At 45.4% G+C, this 23605-nt stretch overlaps 2 protein-coding genes across 4 annotated transcripts in view; both read left to right on the top strand.

Annotated features, from left to right (window-relative positions):
* Positions 1 to 23605, top strand: part of LOC127606928 (gamma-aminobutyric acid receptor subunit alpha-2) — a 44332-nt gene that overhangs the window by 10698 nt on the left and 10029 nt on the right. For both annotated transcript variants that reach the window (XM_052074964.1, XM_052074963.1), the window contains 4 exons: positions 166 to 233; positions 8044 to 8264; positions 13135 to 13217; positions 13922 to 14065. In XM_052074964.1, the coding sequence (XP_051930924.1) occupies positions 231 to 233; positions 8044 to 8264; positions 13135 to 13217; positions 13922 to 14065 (451 nt within the window). In that variant the 5' untranslated portion in view covers positions 166 to 230. The remainder of the gene's footprint in view (positions 1 to 165; positions 234 to 8043; positions 8265 to 13134; positions 13218 to 13921; positions 14066 to 23605) is intronic.
* Positions 3759 to 23605, top strand: part of LOC127607743 (uncharacterized) — a 207336-nt gene continuing 187489 nt past the window's right edge. Inside the window, exon 1 of one of the 2 annotated variants that reach the window (XM_052076386.1) lies at positions 3759 to 3824. The gene's annotated coding sequence lies outside the window, so the exon portion shown is untranslated. Of the gene's footprint in view, positions 3825 to 18989; positions 19056 to 23605 lie in introns of those variants that run through there. The other variant, XM_052076378.1, reaches the window with a different exon arrangement.

Raw genomic sequence — 23605 nt, 5'->3', positions numbered from 1 at the left:
GACCAGCAACCCTCCACCTAATCACAGGATAGTTCAGGAGTCGCATTTGTCATGAATCTACTGGCCAGGCTAGTTTTTGGGCAAAAAAAAAAGCATAGCTCAGTATGTGTTAAATTATGGTCCTCTGCTGCTCAATTGAATGTTGAAGTATTCTCTGCCTTCCAGACAGGATCACTGAGGTGAAGACGGACATCTTCGTCACCAGTTTTGGACCTGTCTCAGACACAGACATGGTGAGAGTAGACATACAGCATTTTCAATGTTTAATGAACGTTCTTATAATGCTACTGTGACAAAATATTCTTAGCCACCTTTATTACATCATGCACAGCCCATACGCCGCAGAACTAAAGCAGGAACGTGTTGGTCTCTAGGCACCACGTCTATTCATGTGACAACAATCATCTTATGAATTATTGAAACTCCTCCTGTTATTCCTGTCAGTCCTTTGTTTATCCAGGGTTTTCCCTGCTTCTCATTCTAAGATATGCAACACATTCCACCTCATACCGTAAATGTCCCCGCAGTTGTTGAGGACCCATTTTCCAAGTGATTGATCCGTTGATGGAACCGCTACGGTGCGGCTGTTTGATTCTCTGAATGTTATGTTAATGAGGACTCAGAAAAAGCCAAAGTTGTGACGAATAGGCCTCCCACATGGAATCAGTTCAAGACAAATGATAAAAACCCTCTTTAGGAAAGTAGAGACAAACATTTTTTAGAGAACCAACATCTGACTGGCCTGAGGGGAATCTGCCTGAGGGGAATCTGCCTATGAAACAAATTTTGCCTTTTTAAAAACAGATGGACTGGACACAAAGGCACGGGAAATCATTTATTCAACTTGCAGTGTTTTATTTTCTTAAAATAATCGCTTCAAAATGATTAAAAGCAAAAAGGCAGATTCTTTTTTTTTTAAGTGTTATTTATCCTGAAAAAATCTGGAAGTCATTTTTAATCTTTTATTGATCAGTTTGATAATGATTTTAAAAAGTATTTTTTCACGTACATCAAGTTCACGTGCATCAAGTTTTTGATGCACATGATTTATTTTCATTTTTTTTGTTTGACCTATAAAAGCTCTATTGTAAGCGTGCCTCTATTGTTGAGGCGGCCAATCTGAGTTGTGGCCGTAAGGTGGTTGGTGCCTGTCGTGGCGGCAACCCCCGTACTCGCTAGTGGACACCAGCAGTAAGGGATGCCGTCAAGCTGAAGAAGGAGTCCTATCAAGCCTTTATGGCCTGTGGGACCCCAGAGGCAGCTGACGGGTATCGATTGGCCAAGCGGGCCGCGGCTTCGGTGGTCGCCGAGGCAAAAACCCGAGCGTGGGAAGAGTTCGGTGAGGCCATGGAAGCCGACTTCCGGACGGCTTCGAGGAAATTCTGGTCCACCATCCGACGTCTCAGGAGGGGGAAGCAGTGCACCACTAACACTGTGTACAGTGGGGATGGGGCGCTGCTGACTTCGACTCGGGACGTTGTGAACCGGTGGGCAGAGTACTTCGAAGACCTCAACTCCACCAACAAGCCTTCCTTGGAGGAAGCAGAGCCTTGGGACTCTGAGGTGGGCTCTCCTATCTCTGTGGTTGAAGTCACCGATGTGGTTAAAAAGCTCCTCGGTGGCAAGGCCCCAGGGGTGGATGAGATCCGCCCGGAGTTCCTCAAGGCTCTGGATGTTGTGGGGCTGTCCTGGTTGACACGCCTCTGCAACATCGCGTGACAACAGGGAGAGTGCCTCTGGATTGGCAGACCGGGGTGGTAGTCCCTCTTTTTAAAAAGGGGGACCGGAGGGTGTGTTCCAACTACAGAGGGATCACACTCCTCAGCCTCCCTGGTAAGGTCTATTCAGGGGTGCTGGAGAGGAGGGTCCGTCAGGAAGTCGAGCCTCAGATTGAGGAGGAGCAGTGTGGTTTTCGTCCCGGCCGTGGAACAGTGGACCAGCTCTACACCCTTAGCAGGGTCCTTGAGGGTATGTGGGAATTCGCCCAACCAGTCTACATGTGTTTTGTGGACTTGGAGAAGGCGTTTGACCGTGTCCCTCGGGGAGTTCTGTGGGGGGTGCTTCGTGGGTATGGGGTACCGAACCCCCTGATATGGGCTGTTCGGTCACTATACCACCGATGTCAGAGTTTGGTTCGCATTGCCGGCAGTAAGTCGGAATCTTTTCCAGTGGAGGTAGGACTCCGCCAAGGCTGCCCTTTGTCGCCGATTCTGTTCATAACCTTTATGGACAGAATTTCTAGGCGCAGCCGAAGCGTTGAGGGGGTCCGTTTTGGGGGCCTCAGTATTGCATCCCTGCTTTTTGCAGATGATGTGGTGCTGTTGGCTCCTTCAAACGGGGCTCTCCAACTCCCACTGGTGCGTTTCGCAGCCGAGTGTGAAGCGGTTGGGATGAAAATCAGCACCTCCAAATCTGAAACCATGGTCCTCAGTCGGAAAAGTGTGGAGTGCCCCCTCCGGGTCGGGGAGGAGATCTTACCCCAAGTGGAGGAGTTCAAGTATCTTGGGGTCTTGTTCACGAGTGGGGGTAGGAGGGAGCGGGAGATCGACAGGCGGATCGGTGCAGCGTCTGCTGTGATGCGGACGTTGTATCGGTCTGTCGTGGTGAAGAAGGAGCTGAGCCAAAAGGCGAAGCTCTCAATTTACCGGTCGATCTACGTCCCAACCCTCACCTATGGTCACGAGCTATGGGTCGTGACCGAAAGAACGAGATCCCAGATACAAGCGGCTGAAATGAGTTTTCTCCGCAGGGTGTCCGGGCTCTCCCTTAGAGATAAGGTGAGAAGCTCAGTCATCCAGGAGGGGCTCAGAGTCGAGCCGCTTCTCCTCCACATCGAGAGGAGCCAGATGAGGTGGCTTGGGCATCTGATGCCTCCTGAGCGCCTCCCCGGTGAGGTGTTCCGGTCATGTCCCACCGGGAGGAGACCCAGAGGAAGACCCAGGACACGCTGGAGAGACTATGTCACCCAGCTTGCCTGGGAACGACTCGGGATCCCCCGGGGAGAGCTGGAAGAAGTAGCTAGGGAGAGGGAAGTCTGGGCTTCCCTGCTAAAGCTGTTGCCCCCGCGACCCGGCCCCGGATAAGCGGTAGATGATGGATGGATGGATGGATGGATTTTGTTTGACCTATAAAAGCTTGCACAATACGGATATTCCGATGCGTTGTCATTTATAGTGATGCTGTTTCAGAGAAAAATTGCACCTGTTGCTGAACCTAAACCTGTGTATATATATATATATGTGTGTAATATATATATATATATATATATAAAATATATGCTGTTGAAATTGAAAAGAAACAAAGCACAAGAAATCATTTTGTCGCTCGTATTTGGGTGTTTTTTTGCTGGGAGCCCTCATTTGCGGGTGTGGCATTTTCGGCAGTGGGCTTTGGGGGTCGCGTTTGGGGGTGCTACTAGGCGCTCCATGAACGCCTAGCAAACACAAATGAACCAGCTGCTGAGGGATGGGACTCACCCAGGATGGCCTACCGAAGGGCGAACGATCCTGATCATGAAGGATCCCTCAAAGGGTGCAGTCCCATCCAACTATCGGCCAATAACCTGTCTCTCCACAACATGGAAGCTCATGTCAGGCATCATTGCGGCTAAGATAAGTGGACACATGGATCAATACATGAGCCAAGCACAGAAGGGCATTGGTAGAGATACCAGAGGAGCCAAACATCAGCTCCTGGTTCACAGAACAGTCGCACAAGACTGCAGGTCTCGACGTACCAACCTGTGCACAGCCTAGATCGATTACAAGAAAGCCTATGACTCGATGCCACATACATGGATCACTGAATGCTTGGAGTTGTATAAGGTGAACAGGACCCTAAGAGCCTTCGTTGCGAACTCGATGAGGATGTGGAAAACCACACTTGAAGCCAATGACAAGCTACTTACCCAAGTGTCCATCAAATGTGGCATATACCAAGGTGATGCACTCTCCCCACTGCTGTTCTGCATAGGACTGAACCCCCTAAGCCAGGGGTGTCCAAACTTTTTGCCAAGGGGGCCAGATTTTACGTGGTAAAATGTCGGGGGGCCGACCTTGGCTGACATTCTTTACATTGAACAACAATATTGTTCAACAAATTTTAGTAAGTCAGTCTGTTTCACATTTCCATTTTTAATTTAATTTCAACAATCTTAAGAATGTCTTTTGGTTCATTTGAAACAGGTATATCACATGCAACTGCTTATTCACTTGACTTTTTCTTAAACAGAAGTCTCCTGAGTGCAAATTGATTGATTTGAAACATAAAATGTATCACCATGACTTTTCAATAGTCACAAAACCTTTGACTCGAACAACAGGGAAATGAACAAGCAATACACATATCCACAACTGCAAGGATCATTTGAAATATGACATATCAGTCAATAAAACACGGAGTGATGTCTTGTTAACTCGTGAGTGATGCCCTCTAGTGTCTAAATGCTATTACTCATTTAGTGAATGCTATTACTCATTTAGCCACTAGAGGGAAGCAGTACTCTATGAAACATCACTCACCAGTCTACGAGACCTCAGTCAATGCAACACGTGTTCCATTGCACCCAACCTGCGGGCCAGACGGCACTGACTTTATGACAGGGGCCGAGGGCCGGATGAAATTCGACCGCGGGCCGAATTTGGCCCGCGGGCCGGACTTTGGACACGCCTGCCCTAAGCCAAGTAATCACCAAGACAGGCTATGGATACCGGCTCAGAAATGGAGCTACAATCAGTCACCTCCTCTACATGGATGACATAAAGCTGCATGCTAAGAGTGGAAGTCTTTGAAGTCAAGATGGCGCCCGAGTAGGCAGCCGTCAGCAAGTGCTCTCATGAGCCTTGCTTTTTTGTTGTTCTTGTCTTTCTTTTGTCACTTTGTGTTTGTTGTTACGTCGTGTGGACTTGATGTGGACCTTTTTCAGCATTTTTTGGCCACGAAATCAAGGAGGAGACTCTGTGCTTGGTGGTTGCACCTTCTCGGCAGCATGGGTATACCAGCACTGTTTTTGACTGGAGGAATGTCGGCGCCATTTGACTGTCGTTGCTGGACAGTCCCGGGGCGCTTGTGTCTTGCGCCTGTAATGGGCAGCATTTTTCACAGCCCCGCTTTGTTCAGCGGAGAGATCGGTGCTGTTGAACGGTCTGCGGCTGGATGGATGGAGGTCTTGAGGAGCCGACGATGAGAAGAAAGGAGCGTTGGCGCGGAGTGCCGATGCGGATTTGGAGCTGGGAGTCGCGGCTTGGAGTTTGAAGCGGATTATGTGGGACAGGAGAAGTGAACTAATCTCTTTTCGTCAATGGATGCTACAGCTTCGTGTTTGCTTTCAAAACTTTGCTTGTAGCAGACGTGTGCACATTTTCAGCATGATGTCTCTGATCCACTGGTGAAAGGACACTTTGATCCTCTCCTCTTTCATCTATAACTGCTTCAGACAACAAAGTGTATGCAGAAATGTGGTGAATATTGCACGACTGTCTCTGTCCTTCCTATGTGTTGTCTTGTGTTATTTTTGTTATTTTGACTTCAAAATGGCGCCGCGAGAGTGGCTGCCTTTCCAGCAGCTCCTATTTTGTTGTTGTTCTACTTCTTCCTTTCATAACTTTGCTGCTGTGAATCTGGAATTTCTCCATTGCGAGACTAATAAATGTTTTCTTAATCTTAATCTTAATCTTAAGGGACATAGATTCCATGATCCACACAACCAGGATCTACAGCAGCGACATCGGGATGTCATTCGGGTTTGAGAAATGTAGTCGGATGGTGACTCAGAGAGGAAAGGTAGTCCTCCCAGAAGAAACAATAGCAGACATTGAGGACAGCTACAAGTACCTTGGTATGCCACAAGCCAATGGCAACCTCGAACTGGCAACAAGGAAAGCGGCTACGGCCAAATACCTCCAGTGAGTGAGGCAATTACTAAGAAGCCAGTTCAATGGCAAGAATAAGACCCGGGGCAATAAACAGCTACGCCCTGCCAGTGATCAGATACCCTGAAATAATAAGGTAGCCAAAGGAAGAGATTCAGACCACGGACGTTAAGACCCGAAAGCTCATTAACCATGCATGGAGGGTTCCATCCCAAATCCAGCACCCTGAGACTGTACGCAAGCCGAAAGGAAGGAGGCCGGGGACTAGTTAGTGTGAGAGCCACTGTCCAGGATGAAACATCCAAGCTCCATGAATACATCAAGGAGAAGGCTCCAACGAATGACGTACTCAGAGAATGTCTCATACAATGGGGAACAGAAGATGAGGCGCTGGAAGAGGGACCATCATGGGAGGACAAGCCCCTCCACGGGATGTACCACCGGACCATAACTGAAGTGGCCGATCTCAAGAAGACCTATCAGTGGCTAGAGAGGGCTGGCCTGAAGGACAGCACAGAGGCACTCATCCTGGCTGCTCAAGAGCAGGCCCTGAGCACCAGAGCCATTGAGGCCCAGATATACCACACCAGACAATACCCAAGGTGTAGGTTGTGCAAAGAGGCACCTGAGACGATCCAACACATAACTGCAGGGTGTAAGATGCTGGCAGGGAAAGCCTACATGGAACGCCATAACCAGGTGGCTGGCATAGTCTACCGAAACATCTGTGCGGAGTATGGACTGGAAACCCCAAGGTCAAAATGGGAAACACCTGCGAAGGTAGTGGAGAATGACAGAGCGAAGATCCTGTGGGACTTCCTGATCCAGACTGACAAGATGGTAATGGCGAATCAACCAGATATCGTGATCATAGGTAGAGGGCAGAGGAAAGCCATTGTAGTGGATGTAGCGGTCTCATGTGATGGAAACATCAGAAAGAAGGAACACGAGAAACTCGAGAAATACCAAGGGCTCAGAGAGGAGCTTGAGAGAGCCTGGAAGGTAAGGGTGACAGTAGTGCCTGTAGTGGTCGGAGCACTCGGGGCAGTGACCCCCAAACTAGATGAGTGGTTGCAACAGATCCCGGGAACATCGGACATCTCAGTCCATAAATGTGCAGTGCTGGGAACAGAAAGGATACTGCGCAGAACCATCAAGCTTCCTGGCCTCTGGTAGAGGACCCGAGCTGAATGAGGGACGGACACCACCCGAGGGGGGGGTGAGACAAGGAATTTTTTAATTTATATATATAAAGTTCTCTGGTAAAAAAAATATATATATAAGAAATGTATTGACCAGTGTATTTTTTGGGGGGCCAATTAAGTGAAAAGTGATCATTTATTGTGGCACACCTGATTCTCATAAATGTGACGTGGCACAGTGGCTCGGAATCACTGTATTCATACACCAGGCATGTCCAGCTCCGGGCCTCGAGGGCCACCGTCCTTCCCGTTTTCCATCTCTCTATGGTGCAATACACCTGATTCAGGTGATCAGCTCATCAGCCAGCTCTGAAGTAGCATTAGAATGATCCTGATTATTTGAATCAGATGTGTTGCTCCTGGGAGAGCTGGAAAACAGGCAGGACAGCGGCCCTTGAGGACCGACTTTGGACACCCCTGTCATACACTGACATGAACCCTTCATGTAAGACCACCTTTATGATCCTTTTAAAATGCCAGCGTTCAATTTTTCCATCAGGGTGTTTAATGGAAGGAATTCACCCTCACTGTATGGCTTTTCCAGTAGAAGTAGAAAAAAGAAAAACTAGCCTTTTTCTTTTGCTGCTTATGTGTGACCCAGGCGAACACACACTTTCACACACATTTCATTGTGCAGGGTTTTCTGCACTGTTATATGTGTTTTCTTTTGACAACAGAGGATTTTGGGTCATGGGTTTCTCTCTGCCTCAGAGCCAGCTTTGGAAAAAGACAGATAGAGGGAGTTGTAAAGAACAGCGAGAGTGCAGGCTTCGCCTCTTAAACAAATACCGTTGCATCCGAAAAGTCACCCGGTGCCCAAATTGAACATGTCAGATAGAGTACAATAAGAAATGTCAGCAAAGATTACATTGTGTTTTAGTTCACATTTTCCACCAAGAATGGGAGTCTGTTGTATTCTCTCTCCACACAAACAGCAACAGTTGGACTGACGACATGTCCTCTTCCCTCAGGAATACACCATCGATGTTTTCTTCAGGCAAGCCTGGAAGGACGAGAGATTAAAATTTCATGGACCAATGAATGTTTTGCCTCTCAACAACCTGATGGCGAGTAAAATCTGGACCCCTGACACTTTCTTCCATAATGGGAAAAAGTCTGTGGCTCATAACATGACCATGCCTAATAAATTGCTGAGGATCAAAGATGACGGGACGTTGTTGTACACCATGAGGTAATTGATGTCAAACGAACTCATCTGACTGTGATACAGCTTGAATCGATGTGCTATGATTCATGAAAGATTTGCTCTCATGCTGATAGGTAGATGCTGTCATCAATAACTCTAAAAGCCATAATTTCTCCATGCATATGCTGTATTTGAAGACAGATAGAGTTTAGCAGAATATCACCAGGAAACAAAGTGTTTAACTTGCTAAAGGATTCAGTTTCACTCAAGCATCTGGTTTTCTGCCACATGGCATCCATTTAGCAATGTCAAGAAAGACCACAAGAACGAGAACATAGTCATCCCTCGATATCTGATCCCCCCACCCCCATTGTATATTACAGATTATTTGCAATATCGAATCAATTTGTCGTGATTATTTTTCCACAGAGCAGACAGAATGTTCAGATCTTCATTCCTAATAAAAGAAGCCCAAGTGCAATGTGAATACTGCCAAGTGCAACTAGCTTAAGTTACACAACTGCACGTCTACGGTAACGTAAATATTGTTCGCTATCATCGCCACCGGTGCACTTTTAGTCGTTGTATTGAACAAAGGTAACATAATAACCACACGCCTGTATTCACACAGGCAACTCACTCAACACACAGAGCCGTATTTTCATGCCCAGTGTAAGTCTAATGCAAACTAACTTTGGAGTTTTCTTTATTTGAGTGTTTTTGTACACTGCCGCAGTGAGGAGTATTTGTGCCATTGTGAGCGAGACCACGGCTAATTTATTTCCCAGGCAATGAAAGCATCTCTACTCATTCCTTTTACTCGGTATTATACACTTGAGGCTTTAAAATATATATCCATCCATCCATTTTCCTATCGTGCTTTATCCTCACAAGGGTCGCGGGGGGTACTGAAGCCTATTTCAGACGTCTTTGGTAGTGGGGGGGGGGCACCCTGAACCGGTTGCCAGCCAATTGCAGGGCACACAGAGACAAACAGCCATCCGTGCTCACACTCACACCCAGGCACAATTTAGAGTCTTCAATCAGCCTGCTATGCATGTTATTGGAATGTGGGAGGAAACCGGAGTACCTGGAGAAGCCTGTGAAAAATAAATACTTGGTCACTACTTCACTTATTTTGTCTAACCTGGCTGTGGTCTGGCATGTACCCCTGTGATAAACGAGGGATTATTATACTGAAAATAAAGTTTACCCTACGGACATGTATGCACCGCCTTTGTTGCATACAGTGAATATCCTTATCAAAATATCCCAACATACTGTATTTCTGTTTTGTGGCATACACAGCACCGTGTTTGTTTTGCTGCGCTGATTACAGCTTCTTCTTATTATTCTTATTCATCCCATGGCCTAAGAGGCCGTCGGGGTGCCATAGTGGAGGTCTGGGCAGTCAGGGATCTCCAGCACTCTCGGTCCTTAGCTGTTCGTAGCAGGGTCTGGAAGCTGCAGTTAGTCCATTCCTTAATGTTGTCCATCCAGCACTTTCTCTGTCTGCCTCTTCTCCGTTTCCCTTCCACTGTCCCCTGTAGGATGGTTTTGGATAGCGAGGTATGCCTTGTAACGTGGCCATACCAGGCCATTTTGCGACGTTTTACCGTTGACAGTACGGGGTCCTGTTCTCCAGCGAGAGTGGTGACTAGCTGTCTGACATAGTCATTTGTCCGGTGTTCTCTATAAGATATATGGAGCATCCTTCTGTAGCTCTTGTTCTTAAAGGACTGAATCCTGCGTTCCGTGTCTGCTGTGAGTGTCCAACTCTCACAGCCGTATAGTAAGGTGGAGAGTACCAGGGACTTGTACAGCCTGACCTTCACCGTGAAGCTGATGGTATTGCTCCTCCAAATTCTTGCCAGTCTTGTCATGGCTGATGTTGCGATGCCTATTCTTGCTTTAATCTCCTTTGTGGAGCTGCCATCCTCACTCACAAAGGACCCAAGGTATTTGAAGTCCTTACCACTTCCAGGGTTTGCCTGTTCAATGTGATGCTTGTTGGTGTTGTTTTACTGTGGCTATTGACCAGTATCTTGCTTTTCTCTGCACTTATCTCCATGCCATAAGCCCTCGCTACCTCTTCCAGTCTGGTGGTAAGATCCTGGAGTTCAGCTTCGCTTTTTCCCATAAGGTCTATGTCATCAGCGAACCGGAGGTTGCAGATGGGTCTTCCTCCGATGGATATGGAGGTGTGGAACTCTTCAAGGGCCTCGTCCATGATGTTTTCCAGAAAGACATTGAATAGGACTGGGGACAGAAGACATCCTTGGCGGACACCGATCGATGTTTTAAAAAGTTCTCCCATAGTGTTGTTAATGAGAACTGCACTACTTGAATTTGTGTAGAGTGATTGGATGACCTGGATGAGATTATTGTTGAAGTTGTAGTTTCGGAGCACCTGCCACAGCCCCTCATGCCACACACGGTCAAAGGCTTTTTTAAAGTCGATGAAGTTGTGGTAAAGGTCATGTTGATGCTGGAGGTGTTTCTCGATGAGTAATCTGATGTTAAAGATCTGCTCCGTGGTACTCCTTTTTGGTCGGAATCCTGCTTGTTCTTCTGAAATGATTTCCTCTGCCCTGCTCTTTAGTCTATTCAGGATGATCCGTAGTAGCACCTTGCTTGCATGGCAGATCAGGCTGATGGTCCTCTAGTTCTGACACTGACTTGAGTTCCCTTTCTTAGGGATGGGAATAACGAGAGATTGTGTCCATTTTTGGGGCCATTGCTTGGTTACCCAGATATTTTGACAGATATGTGTGAGTACTTTTGTTGTCTCATGCCCTCCATGTTTCCAAAGCTCTGCAGGAATGTTGTCGATGCCAGGTGATTTGCCAATTTGCAGGCTCCTTACTGCCTCCTCCACTTCAGCCTGGAGTATTGGCACGTCGGCATCTTCGCTGGTAGTCTTTGTGGCGTCGGTGATTATGTTAAGGTTGGGTTTTATTGTGAAATTGTAGAGTTCCTGGCAGTACTCTGTCCATCTTCTGGTTACTGCTGTCTTTTCGGTTAGCAGAGCACCGTCCCCATCTTCTATTATTGTTGCTGTATGTTGCCGTGTCTTTGTCAGTGTCTTCAATGTGGCGTATGCTGCTTTACTGTTGCCCTGTCATATCCCTGCATCTATGTTTTCACACTGCTCTGTGATCCACTTCTCCTTCGCTTCCCTCATCCTCTTCCTGATATTTTTGTTCACCAGAGTGTGCTGTTCTGCTGCCTCTGGGTCATCCTTCTTGGTCCTTTTTAATGTCCTTCTATGGTCACACAAATCAAGGATGTCATCTGTGACCCACGGATTCTTTTTCTTTCTACACTTCCCCAATACTTCTGTCGCTGTTTCTACGAGTATGCTCTCCATAGTGTCTGTCAATGAGTCTATGTCTTGTAGTAGGTTAAGTGTTGCAAATTTTCCTCCTATGCTTGCCTCAAATATTACTGCAACTTGTGGGTCTTTCAGTTTGTCTAAGTTGAACCTGATGCGTGGTGTACTGTGTTGCTTTTGTGTTTTAAGTTTGAGTCTGAGCGTCAGCAGTACCTTATCGTGGTCACTTCCCACGTCCGCACCAGGAAACGTTCTGGTTTGGGCTTTGTTGATGCTTGACTTGAATCTTTGTGGGGTGAATATGTAGTCGATTTGATTGTGTGTCACACCATTTCGTGAATGCCATGTCGTTCTGCGGGAGATTTTATGTGGAAACAGTGTGTTGGCTGCGGTGAGCTTGTGGCTCCTTGCGAATTCCAGAAGTCTTAGCCCTCTGTCATTCGTTTCTCCTAGCCCAAAACGTCCTGCTGTCCCTTCCCAGTGCTCATGTGCGTCTGTGCCTATTTTGGCATTCCAGTCTCCCTGGACAATGAGAAAGTCCTTCTTGGGTGTTGCCTTGATGGTGTTTTCTAACTCCTCATAAAAAGTTTCTACTGCATCATCATCATAATCCATCATTGGGGCATACACTTGTATGATGGTAATATTCATGGGCCACGCAGCGATCCGGATGCTGATGAGCCTGCTGGATATAGGCGTGCAGCTGATGACTGAGTTAATTTTGCTGTTGTTGACAATAAAGCCAACTCCATGTTGGTGTCTAGATTCCTCTCCACTATACCATATCTTGTGACCTTCTTCTGTGGTGGTCTCACCACAGCTGGTCCACCTAACCTCAGCCATTCCCAAGACGTCCCACCTGTATCTGTCTAGTTCATGGGTCAGCTCTTTCACTTTCCCACAGGCATACAGTGTGCGGACATTCCATGTACCAATGACGGTATCACTCCTTGGGAGGCTGTGATGACTTGATGGTGTTCTTGTCCCAGTAGTAAACTTGTCGTCCCCACCCTGGGGCAAATCAGTGGGTAGCGCGGTCGTTGTTTTTCCGGGCCTCGACCCGGGCCTCGACCGATCCGGCATGTGTGATCATGACTGTTTATTCCTCATGACATTTCAGTAGGCGATTAAACTTGGTGGTGCCTATCTCCTCTCCAAGCTCTTCACCAGGGGGCCAAGGACCCCCCGGTTACCCTTGTCTAGTTTAGCCTGCCGGTCGAAGCAGTTTACCGTGGTGTGGCCGCAGAATCTCTGCTACTTGGAGCCATAGACAAGAGCTGGGTGTTGGTGAGGACCAGTTAGGGATCAACCAGCTATAAAGCATCAGCAATGCAGCTGCGACCGTATCGCCCTCAAGGGTACTACCTCTCCCGTACACCCCATACACCCCATACACCCCATGCTGATTACAGCACAGATGAATTATTTCTGCCTCGAGGTAATCCAGACAGGTTGTGTTTTAAATTGCGCATGAGACATGTGAGTTTGATTTGGGGTTTGGTGGGTTTTTGAAAGATGCCTAACTTCTGTTGATATCTTTTATGCATTTTCCAAGTCTAATTGTTTGTGAATTGGATGCAGGTTAACCGTGCATGCAGAGTGCCCGATGCATCTGGAGGATTTCCCCATGGATTTTCACTCCTGTCCGCTTAAATTTGGCAGCTGTGAGTAACACGGATGATGATTGTGCTCACTGAAACTTGTTTCTTTCGATTTGTTCATTCTCTGCACCTGCTCACAAAAACAAAGTTAACCGCTGTTAATCGTAAAGTTAATCTCCTGTATACACCCATAAAATTTTGAGGAAGTGATGACCGTGGTGACACACGTAAAGGGAGATTAAGAGCCGATCCTAATTTCACTGCTCGTGCTTCAGATGAGCCAGGTGATTTTGTTGACTTTTTGATGTGTATTCCGTTCTTCGGTTTTGTTAATGTTTTGTCATATTTTACTCAACAGTCATGACAGAGACATGTGAATAATACACCTGCTTCGGAGTTGGCTTCAGAGGTGCAGCTATACAAGTCTGAGGAGACTTTCCAGTCAAACCAATCGAATATCTTGGCTGTCATTGCCACTTCTTTATATTGGATGCTTTTGCCTTCTTCAATTTAAAATAGTTTATTAACCCTTCCATGCACAGCGGTTACTATAGTGGACGGCATATCATGTTATAAGGTTACAGCGTGCATGAAAGGGTTAATAGATATCAAAGCATCAACACAAATGTGAAATAATTTTGTTCCATTAAAGGAGAACTACGAAGAAAAAAAATATATGTTTTATAGTTCTTTGGCTTCATTTCTAAAATGTATATGGTCGCTGCCCCATATTTACTTTCTGTGATGTGTTTTGTTTTTGTCTTTAGATGCTTACACAATCTCTGAAGTGACTTACGCTTGGACTCTGAATGCCTCTGATTCCGTAGTAGTGGAAGGAGAAAGCTCACGCCTGAATCAATATGACTTACTTGGACAAACGGCGGGGCAGGAAACTATTAAATCAAGTACAGGTAAACGCATGCTCAGACGAGTCAAAGTTTGGAAGAAACAAAATCAATTAAAGTCAAACTTGATATCTTCAAGTCACACTGAGCCATCCTCCACATTCAACGTAAAACCTTCACCATTGCTGTTTAACATGCATGTGGATGCTCATTTATTGATTTTCACTAACCTGAACTGCATGTGTGGCACAGACAAATGAAGAATGAACATCACCATCACTTCCAATGTAACTTATCACGTATGTTTAAAAAATAATAATAAAGTACAATGAATGAATGAATGAATGAATAAAGTACAATATTAGAATACTGTTATCATGTAATAAGACAAAATAAAAATCCGTTGTTTTTTGGTGGGTGGGTGGGGGGTATTAATGGCATCTATTATTCATTTCAGTGAGGGGAAAGATGATTTAAGTTACAAGCATGCTCACAGAATTAAACTAGAATTCAAGAATTCAAGTATTTGAAAGCACCACTGTAGCACTAATTTGCATTTCGCGTAGACGAGAAACCCAAAAGCAGGATGACAGGTGTGCTGCTGCTTTTACAAGCCTTACCACTTAACCAAAGCTCCCCACGGAGAATGAAAATGGGGAGACCTTAACATGCAGTCTCGTTGCCGTGTCTTTTTTCCTGCGTTTGCGTGTGTGCAACGAACAAATCGGCATAAAAACAAATGAATGATGCTGATACAGTACAGGACAAAAACATAGACGGAGATTTGCCACTTGTGACAGAAAGGGATGCTCACAGAGTAGAAAATGATGGCTGTTGTGCCGATCGATGATTTTAGCGTCCTATTCGAGTGCCCAAAATTCCCACTGAGAAGGGGAATGACTTGGTGTGCATTGAATGAAGTAACAGACAGAACGTTAATATTGTGGTACTGTCACGTTCCATATTTGACAGCAGGGGGCAGGCGTTCATGCTTGCCGCCTGCACACCTGCCACCCATTTGTAGGCGATTGCACCTGCTATATTTAGGCGCTCCGGCAGTCAACACACTGCCGGAGTATTCCACGCCGTGCCATTGCTATTGCCTATTCCTTCTCGGTTAAAACATTGCCTTAAAGTCTCTTGACAATTGTTGCGTTCCTAGATATCGTCTCGTGAGTGATCATAGTATTTTGCCTAAATTTTCTCCTTGCCGTTTTTTTTCCGCAAGCGTTTTCTGTTGCCTCGTTACAATTATTTCCTGGTTGTCTTTTTGACCAGCGTTTTCTGTTGTCCGTTTAGATGGGGATTTTGTGTTGTAATAAATATCATTTTTGTGACAAAGTTCCTTTCTGTGTCTGCTATTTCGGTGATCCACTTATCTCCAGTTTGTTGCGCACGAAGCGATTACTCTGTCGCTTCGGGCACAACGTGACAGGTACATGTATGGATTTTGACTTGACTTGTTAAAAATATGACTCGTTTCTTCATTCCGACTTCATTGGGGGTTTTTTCCTCCTAATACTCCTCCACACACCTTTACAGAGGCTATTTGACAAAAGCAGAAGGCAAAAACAAACCGTAGATGATAAATAGCATAAATGACCACTGCAAATTCATCTATGTAGTTTGGATGTGTCCATATCAATACTTTCATTTGGCTTTGAAAATCATTATCTTTGAAGGCTGTAGCTTAGCACCTCAATCTAACGTGACTTGTACTGATTATTAGGCAGTGGTTCTTAACCTGGGTTCGATCGAACCCCAGTGGTTCGGTGAATCGGTCTCAAGGGATCGATGGAGCCTCTGCCATGGAGGTTAAGACACACCTGACTCAACGTGTCAATTAGTTATGACACGCCCGCTTGGCCATCACTGACTGCAGATGATCACATGACATTACTTGTTCAATCAGTGCTGCGGGAAATTCAGTTCGCTCAGTAGTTACTGTGTGACAGTCGTGATAGTATGTCATACAACTAAAAAAAAAACTATACTCAGGGCATGTATTTTATTTACTTTTTCAGTTTTTAATAAATGTGTTTTTTTAATGTCTCGAATTTGTTAATTTTTTTAAAAAAAAAATCACTAATGAAGGGTTCGGTGAATATGAACTGGTTGGATCCGGTACCTCTAACAAGGTTAAGAACCACTGTTATAAGGTTTATACGGTAAACTGACTTTCATTACCATGGCAATTCCAGATCTAGATCTGTTATTTTGGGTTATTGCTTTGGTCAAACAGCCTAGCTTTACTGTGAGCAAAGTGTACATCTTGGAATACAGACCAAAAAATACACCATTGCAATGATGTAATGCTTTTTGGGACGATTTACACCTTGCTGAATTTCAACTGAGTGTTTACATCTGGTTATTTTGAGCATTTGGTGGAATTTACATTACAAATGACGCATATCAGTTATGTTGATGCTGATGAAGTATATCAGACAAGCCGCATGTGCAGATACCCACATTGCACATGAATAACTCCACAAAACCATGCAGTGAAAAACCCATTTCAGTTGTGAGGTGGGGTGATACCGGGCGGGAGGAGAATGTCAAAACTCAGTAGATTTGCATTAATTCCATTCCTTTATTTGAATATTTTACAATCCGCTGTTTTGTTTTCATAAGGAAGGCTCTGGGGTAGATGAGATCTGAAACTGTGTGTGATTCTCAAGACAGCATTGATCTAATTTTAGGAGTTTTATTTAGTTGCGGAAACAGCAAGATACCGGGGAAGAGTCATCGGTGCTGGGAGATCACTGTTGCTTACATGTTTCCAGCCTGTTGTCAGCCTTCAAATGTGATTAAAGGCTCAGCTGTGTGTCTCATTCATTTATTTGGAGTTTCTCTTTGTCAGCTTCATCTTGTGTCATTGTCTGTGGAGTAGGCTTCTCAGTTTTTATTCGTAGAAATAATCTTTATTAATGTTCATTGCTTCAAGGAAGTGTTGATGAATGCATTTAAAATAGGCAGCGGTGGGCACTGAGGTATGTTTAATAAATTTCACACGCAACAAAAATGTTTTGAATTATGGGAAATTAAGATGATAAATCCCAAAAATACATAGTAATTGATTATTTAAAAAGGTAGTTGTAGCCCTCTCGCTCTATCTATCTATCTATCTATCTATCTATCTATCTATCTATCTATCTATCTATCTATCTATCTATCTATCTATCTATCTATCTATCTATCTATCTATCTATCTATCTATCTATCTATCTATCTATCTATCTATCTATCTATCTATCTATCTATCTATCTATCTATCTATCTATCTATCTATCTATCTATCTATCGCGACTGGATAGCTCAGTTGGTAAGGCATCGGTTTGGGAGACGGTGGTTCGAATCCTGCTTGGGGCAAAAAAAATGAGCACATAACACCATCCAGTGTGGGTACTTGGGAAAGATCCTTCACGCTAATGCCTACCTCAAACAATGATGAGAGACAATAAAATGAATGACATGCCGGCTCAGACGTCGCCCGGCCTAACAAGGTCTGCGTCAGGTGCTGTGGAACCAGAGCACCTTGATAAAAAATGGGCTACTGGAACAAAGTGGAGATGGGCGAGATGCGATAACATGGCTCTGTTGGAATGCTACTACTCAAGCAACCCTAGTCAGAGGGGTTACATGCAGAGAATGTTGGCTAAATGGTTACTTCGAAACCCACAGTCACGGTTGACCACAAACAACTAGTAGCTCAGTGTTCCAACATCCACAAACGGCAACTGCTGTCACAACTTGAGATTGATGAGGTACAACGCAGGTTCCATGGTGAAGGGCCCCAGGCTGCCAGATCAGAGGAGGCGGTCATACCAGAGATTGGGAGGCAAGCCCCAATGAATGCAGATGATGAGATTGGGTGGCCAGCCCCAATGAATGAAATGCTGAGCGAGGCAGCAACTGACCTGAAAGCTAAGATCATGGCGAGAATGAAAGCTGGGCAACCTAGAAACCGATTACAACGGCTATCTGAAGTACTACCTGAAAGTCTCATGGAAAATGTGAATGCAGCACTAAGGGCGATCCCTACCGTAACGATCACGGAAACCAATGAGCTGATATACGCTTCAGCATCAGTTATCCTTGAGATGCTTGGCTATAAGAGCAACCATGGAAGCCATGAGATACGTTACCCACCATGGAAAAGACGTTTGGAGGCTAAGATCAAGGCGGCTCGGAAAGATGTGAGTCAATTGACGGAGGCCCAGAGAGGTGTGATGAAAAGGCCGATACCCGAGAGGTACATCCAGATGACCATACCTGAAGCACTTGAAACTGCCAAACAAAGGCTCCAAGCCTTGTCCAGCCGCCTAAAGCGGTACACGAAAGAGAATGAGGCCAGACGCATAAACAGGCTGTTTTGCAACACAACCTGCGAAAGTGTACCCTCAGTGGCAGGGTCCTAACAACAGAGCTGACCCACAAAGACTGGAAACTGAAAGGTACTGGAAAGGCATATAGGAGAAGGAGGTTGCACATAACAGCAGTGCACAATGGCTGGTGACCCTGAGAGAGGAGCACAGTAACCTCCCTGAACAGAACCCAGTTACCATAACAGTGGTAGACATACAGGAAAGAGTCTCAGATATGAAGAACTGGACAGCACCAGGCCCGGACATGGTCCACACCTACTGGCTAAAGAAACTCAGAGCACTCCACGAGCGCCTAGCAGCACAAATGAAACAGCTGCTGAGGGATGGGACTCACCCAGAATGGCTAACCGAAGGGCGAACAATCCTGATCATGAAGGATCCCTCAAAGGGTGCAGTCCCATCCAACTATCGGCCAATTACCTGTCTCTCCACAACATGGAAGCTCATGTCAGGCATCATTGCGGCTAAGATAAGTGGGCACATGGATCAATACATGAGCGAAGCACAGAAGGGCATTGGTAGAGATACCAGAGGAGCCAAACATCAGCTCCTGGTTCACAGAAGACTGCAGGTCTCGACGTACCAACCTGTGCACAGCCTAGATCGATTACAAGAAAGCCTATGACTCGATGCCACATACATGGATCACTGAATGCTTGGAGTTGTATAAGGTGAACAGGACCCTAAGAGCCTTCGTTGCGAACTCGATGAGGATGTGGAAAACCACAGTCGAAGCCAATGACAAGCTACTTACCCAAGTGTCCATCAAATGTGGCATATACCAAGGTGATGCACTCTCCCCACTGCTGTTCTGCATAGGACTGAAACCCAAATACCTCCAGCGAGTGAGGCAATTACTAAGAAGCCAGCTCAATGGCAAGAATAAGACCCGGGCAATAAACAGCTAAGCCCTGCCAGTGATCAGATACCCTGAAGTAATAAGGTGGCCAAAGGAAGAGATTCAGACCACGGACGTTAATACCCGAAAGCTCATTAACCATGCATGGAGGGTTCCATCCCAAATCCAGCACCCTGAGATTGTACGCAAGCCGAAAGGAAGGAGGCCAGGGACTAGTGAGTGTGAGAGCCACTGTCCAGGATGAAATATCCAAGCTCCATGAATACATCAAGGAATGGCTCCAACGAATGACGTACTCAGAGAATGTCTCAGACAATGGGGAACAGAAGATGAGGCGCTGGAAGAGGGACCACAATGGGAGGACAAGCCCCTCCAAGGGATGTACCACCGGACCATAACTGAAGTGGCCGATCTCAAGAAGTCCTATCAGTGGCTAGAGAGGGCTGGCCTGAAGGACAGCACAGAGGCACTCATCCTGGCTGCTCAAGAGCAGGCCCTGAGCACCAGAGCCATTGAGGCCCAGATATACCACACCAGACAAGACCCAAGGTGTAGGTTGTGCAAAAAGGCACCTGAGACGATCCAACACATAACTGCAGGGTGTGAGATGCTGGCAGGGAAAGCCTACATGGAAAGCCATAACCAGGTGGCTGGCATAGTCTACCGAAACATCTGTGCGGAGTATGGACTGGAAACTCTAAGGTCAAAATGGAAAACACCTCCGAAGGTGGTGGAGAATGACAGAGCAAAGATCCTGTGGGACTTCCAGATCCAGACTGATAAGATGGTAATGGCGAACCAACCGGATATTGTGATCATAGATAAAGAGCAGAGGAAAACCGTTGTAGTGGATGTAGCGGTCCCAAGTGATGGAAACATCAGAAAGAAGGAACACGAGAAACTCGAGAAATATCAAGGGCTCAGAGAGAAGCTGGAGAGAGCCTGGAAGGTAAAGGTGACAGTCGTGCCTGTGCTGGTCGGAGCACTCGGGGCAGTGACCCCCAAACTAGATGAGTGGTTGCAACAGATCCCGGGAACAACATCGGAAATCTCAGTCCAGAAATGTGCAGTGCTGGGAACAGCAAGGATACTGCGCAGAACCCTCAAGCTTCCTGGCCTCTGGTAGAGGGCCCGAGCTGAATGACGAGGAATTTATTATATATATATATATATATATATATATATATATATATATATATATTAGAGCTGTCAAACGATATTTAATATTTAATCTAATTAAAAATGCAATTGTCATAATTAACTCAAATGAACTAAAAATTAATCGTGATTACTCACATATTTTTTATCGTTTCTGAATTTCCTTTTACATTTTTTGTCCTATTTTTCCCCATTTTAATGCTCTCATCAACTTGGAATCACAAATCAGTTTTCTATGTGCCAAATGCAAATATTTAATGAAATAACAATTTCAATTTTAAATTTTACATGAACATTTTTCAATTGGAGCAGTTGTTCACACATAATCTCTCACACAATATTACTGTCCATCAACAACAGAGAAAAAAAATATTTTGTCACACAACAGCTGCTTTAACAGCTTTTTTTAATGAAACCAAAACAGAGCAATATAACATTATAAAGTGCACATCTAAGGTAAACTAGTACTCAGCCTATAGTGGATTTAAACCATGTTTGCATACTTCGTTTTTCTCAAGTTTGCTTTGAACACAGCAGTCTGTTTCTGTATGTTTGTTGGAGAATAACGAGACCCCGGACACCAGTGTTCGTTATGTGCCGCTGTATTCAAAACTGCCGGCCGTACAAACAAGCGCAAGCACTTCCCCCGTGCTGCTGGGGCAAACCATTCTGAAAGAGGGGGGTTTCACTCCCCCTAACAAAGTCAGGCTATGTTGATTATGTTGATACTTCGTTTTATTTTCGCTAGGTCGCTACCACTGCACCGCTGAACTTTCGTTGTCATGTCACCGCCTCTGCGCACCGTCACTGTCAGACGAACACAGATCAGCTCCACCCGCTCTATTTATATGGACACGGAACGCTGTAACCTTCCACACAAAATAGTTCCAAACAAGTAACAATTGCGTCATCGTAAACCTGTATGATACACAGAGAGAGAAGAACAGGTAACTTTGATCTTGTCATTGGAGCAATCTGGTAACTTTTTAAAAGTAAACTTTCCATTCATAAACTCTTTAAGTATCCGTTTTCGGTGTCTCGCTCTGCCAGGGCTGGCAAAACCGACATGGGCGTGGACTTCTGCAGCGCGCTTGTTGTTTTGTTCTGGTGTATTTATAGAGCAACGTAACATCTGCTTGTGACATGTGCCGCGTTAATCTCGCGAGAAAAAAATTAATCCCGTTAAAATTCATTTAAATTAATGCCAATAAAAACGCACTAAACTGACAGCTCTAATATATATATATATATATCTTTGAAGTCAAGATGGCGCCCGAGTAGGCAGCCGTCAGCAAGTGCTCTCATGAACCTTGCTTTTTTTGTTGTTCTTGTCTTTCTTTTGTCACTTTGTGTTTGTTGTTACGTCGTGTGGACTTGATGTGGACCTTTTTCAGCATTTTTTGGCCACGACATTCATCAAGAAGGAGACTCTGTGCTTGGTGGTTGCACCTTCTCGGCAGCATGGGTATACCAGCACTGTTTTTGACTGGAGGAATGTCGCCGCCATTTGACTGTCGTTGCTGGACAGTCCCGGTGCGCTTGTGTCTTGCGCCTGTAATGGGCAGCATTTTTCACAGCCCCGCTTTGTTCAGCGGAGAGATCGGTGCTGTTGAACGGTCTGCGGCTGGATGGATGGAGGTCTTGAGGAGCCGACGATGAGAAGAAAGGAGCGTTGGCGCGGAGTGCCGATGCGGATTTGGAGCTGGGAGTCGCGGCTTGGAGTTTGAAGCGGATTACGTGGGACAGGAGAAGTGAACTAATCTCTTTTGTCAATGGATGCTACAGCTTTGTGTTTGCTTTCAAAACTTAGCTTGTAGCAGACGTGTGCACATTTTCAGCATGACGTCTATGATCCACTGGAGAAAGGACACTTTGATCCTCTCCTCTTTCATCTAGAACTGCTTCAGACAACAAAGTGTATGCAGAAAATTGGTGAAGATTGAACGACTGTCAGTGTCCTATGTGTTGTCTTGTGTTATTTCTGTTATTTTGACTTCAAAATGGCGCCGCGAGAGTGGCTGCCTTTCCAGCAGCTCCTGTATTTTGTTGTTCTTCTTACTTTCATAACTTTGCTGCTGTGAATTGTGAATTTCTCCATTGTGAGACTAATAAAGGTTTTCTTCTTCTTCTTCTTCTTCTTCTGTATATATATTTTTTTGGTAAGACAAAAACAAAGCCGCCCTGTGGTCAAGTGGTTAGCGCGTCGACCTCACAGTGCAGTGCTTTTGGGTTCGCTCCGGCCTTCCTGTGTGGAGTTTGCATGTTCTCCCGGTGCCTGCGTGGGTTTTCTCCGGGTACTCTGGTTTCCTCCCGCATTCCAAAAACGTAAGTGTCAGGTTAATGGAACATTCTAAATTGTCCCGAAGTGCAAGTGTGAGCACGAATCGTTGTCCATCTCTGTGTGTCTTGCGATTGGCTGGCAACCAGTTCAGGGTGTCCCCCGCCTACTGCCCGATGACAGCTGGGATGGGCTCCAGCATGCCCCGCGACCCTTGTGAGGACAAAGTGGATCGGAAAATCGATTAATGGATGGTTGAAAACAAAGCCATCTGGTAGGCCCTGTTCAAAATTTTGATTCACTGGTGAATATAGCATCGACATATTTGTAATTTCCACACATCATATTAAAAAAACATCAATTTTAAGATCCTAGTCAGCATTCTTTTTCAAATTACTGCACATAATACACGTCGTGTAAAGGTTTAAATGCAAGCTGTTACAAGTCGTTTTCAACATTCGAAATGAAATCCTGTGCCTCTCCTCTCTTTCGTGACTGTTTCACTGCCCAGCATAATGTATTTCCCCAGTGACTGCTATTCGCTATCAAGGGAATCCCAGCATCCATTTCATTCACGAGTACTATCCTTTCATAAACAAAACGCTCCTATCGGGGATAAGTGGCGTGTGATGTCTTCATAGGAAGAAAAATGCCTAGCTGGGACTGTTTCTTTGGTTAAACTAGTCACTCCACATTATCTGATTGGCTGACTTTAAATGAATCATTCATTAGTGGTGTGTCAGGGTTTAATGTAGCGTACTTGCAAACTAGGTCATTTGGCACGAGTAAATGTGCTCTGGGGCGACACTGGGGCGGACATCTTGCACAAACATGTGAACACAGCGTCACGCGCTTGCAAAATTTGTATTATTTTGCAACATGTTCATGTTCTACTTGTTACTTTAAAGCATTTGCGTGTGTACACT

Source organism: Hippocampus zosterae, chromosome 1 (genome assembly GCF_025434085.1).
Source record: "Hippocampus zosterae strain Florida chromosome 1, ASM2543408v3, whole genome shotgun sequence".
Lineage (NCBI taxonomy): Eukaryota > Metazoa > Chordata > Actinopteri > Syngnathiformes > Syngnathidae > Hippocampus > Hippocampus zosterae.
The sequence above is the reverse complement of the archived record's forward strand: the minus strand, read 5'-3'. Positions and strand labels throughout refer to the sequence as shown.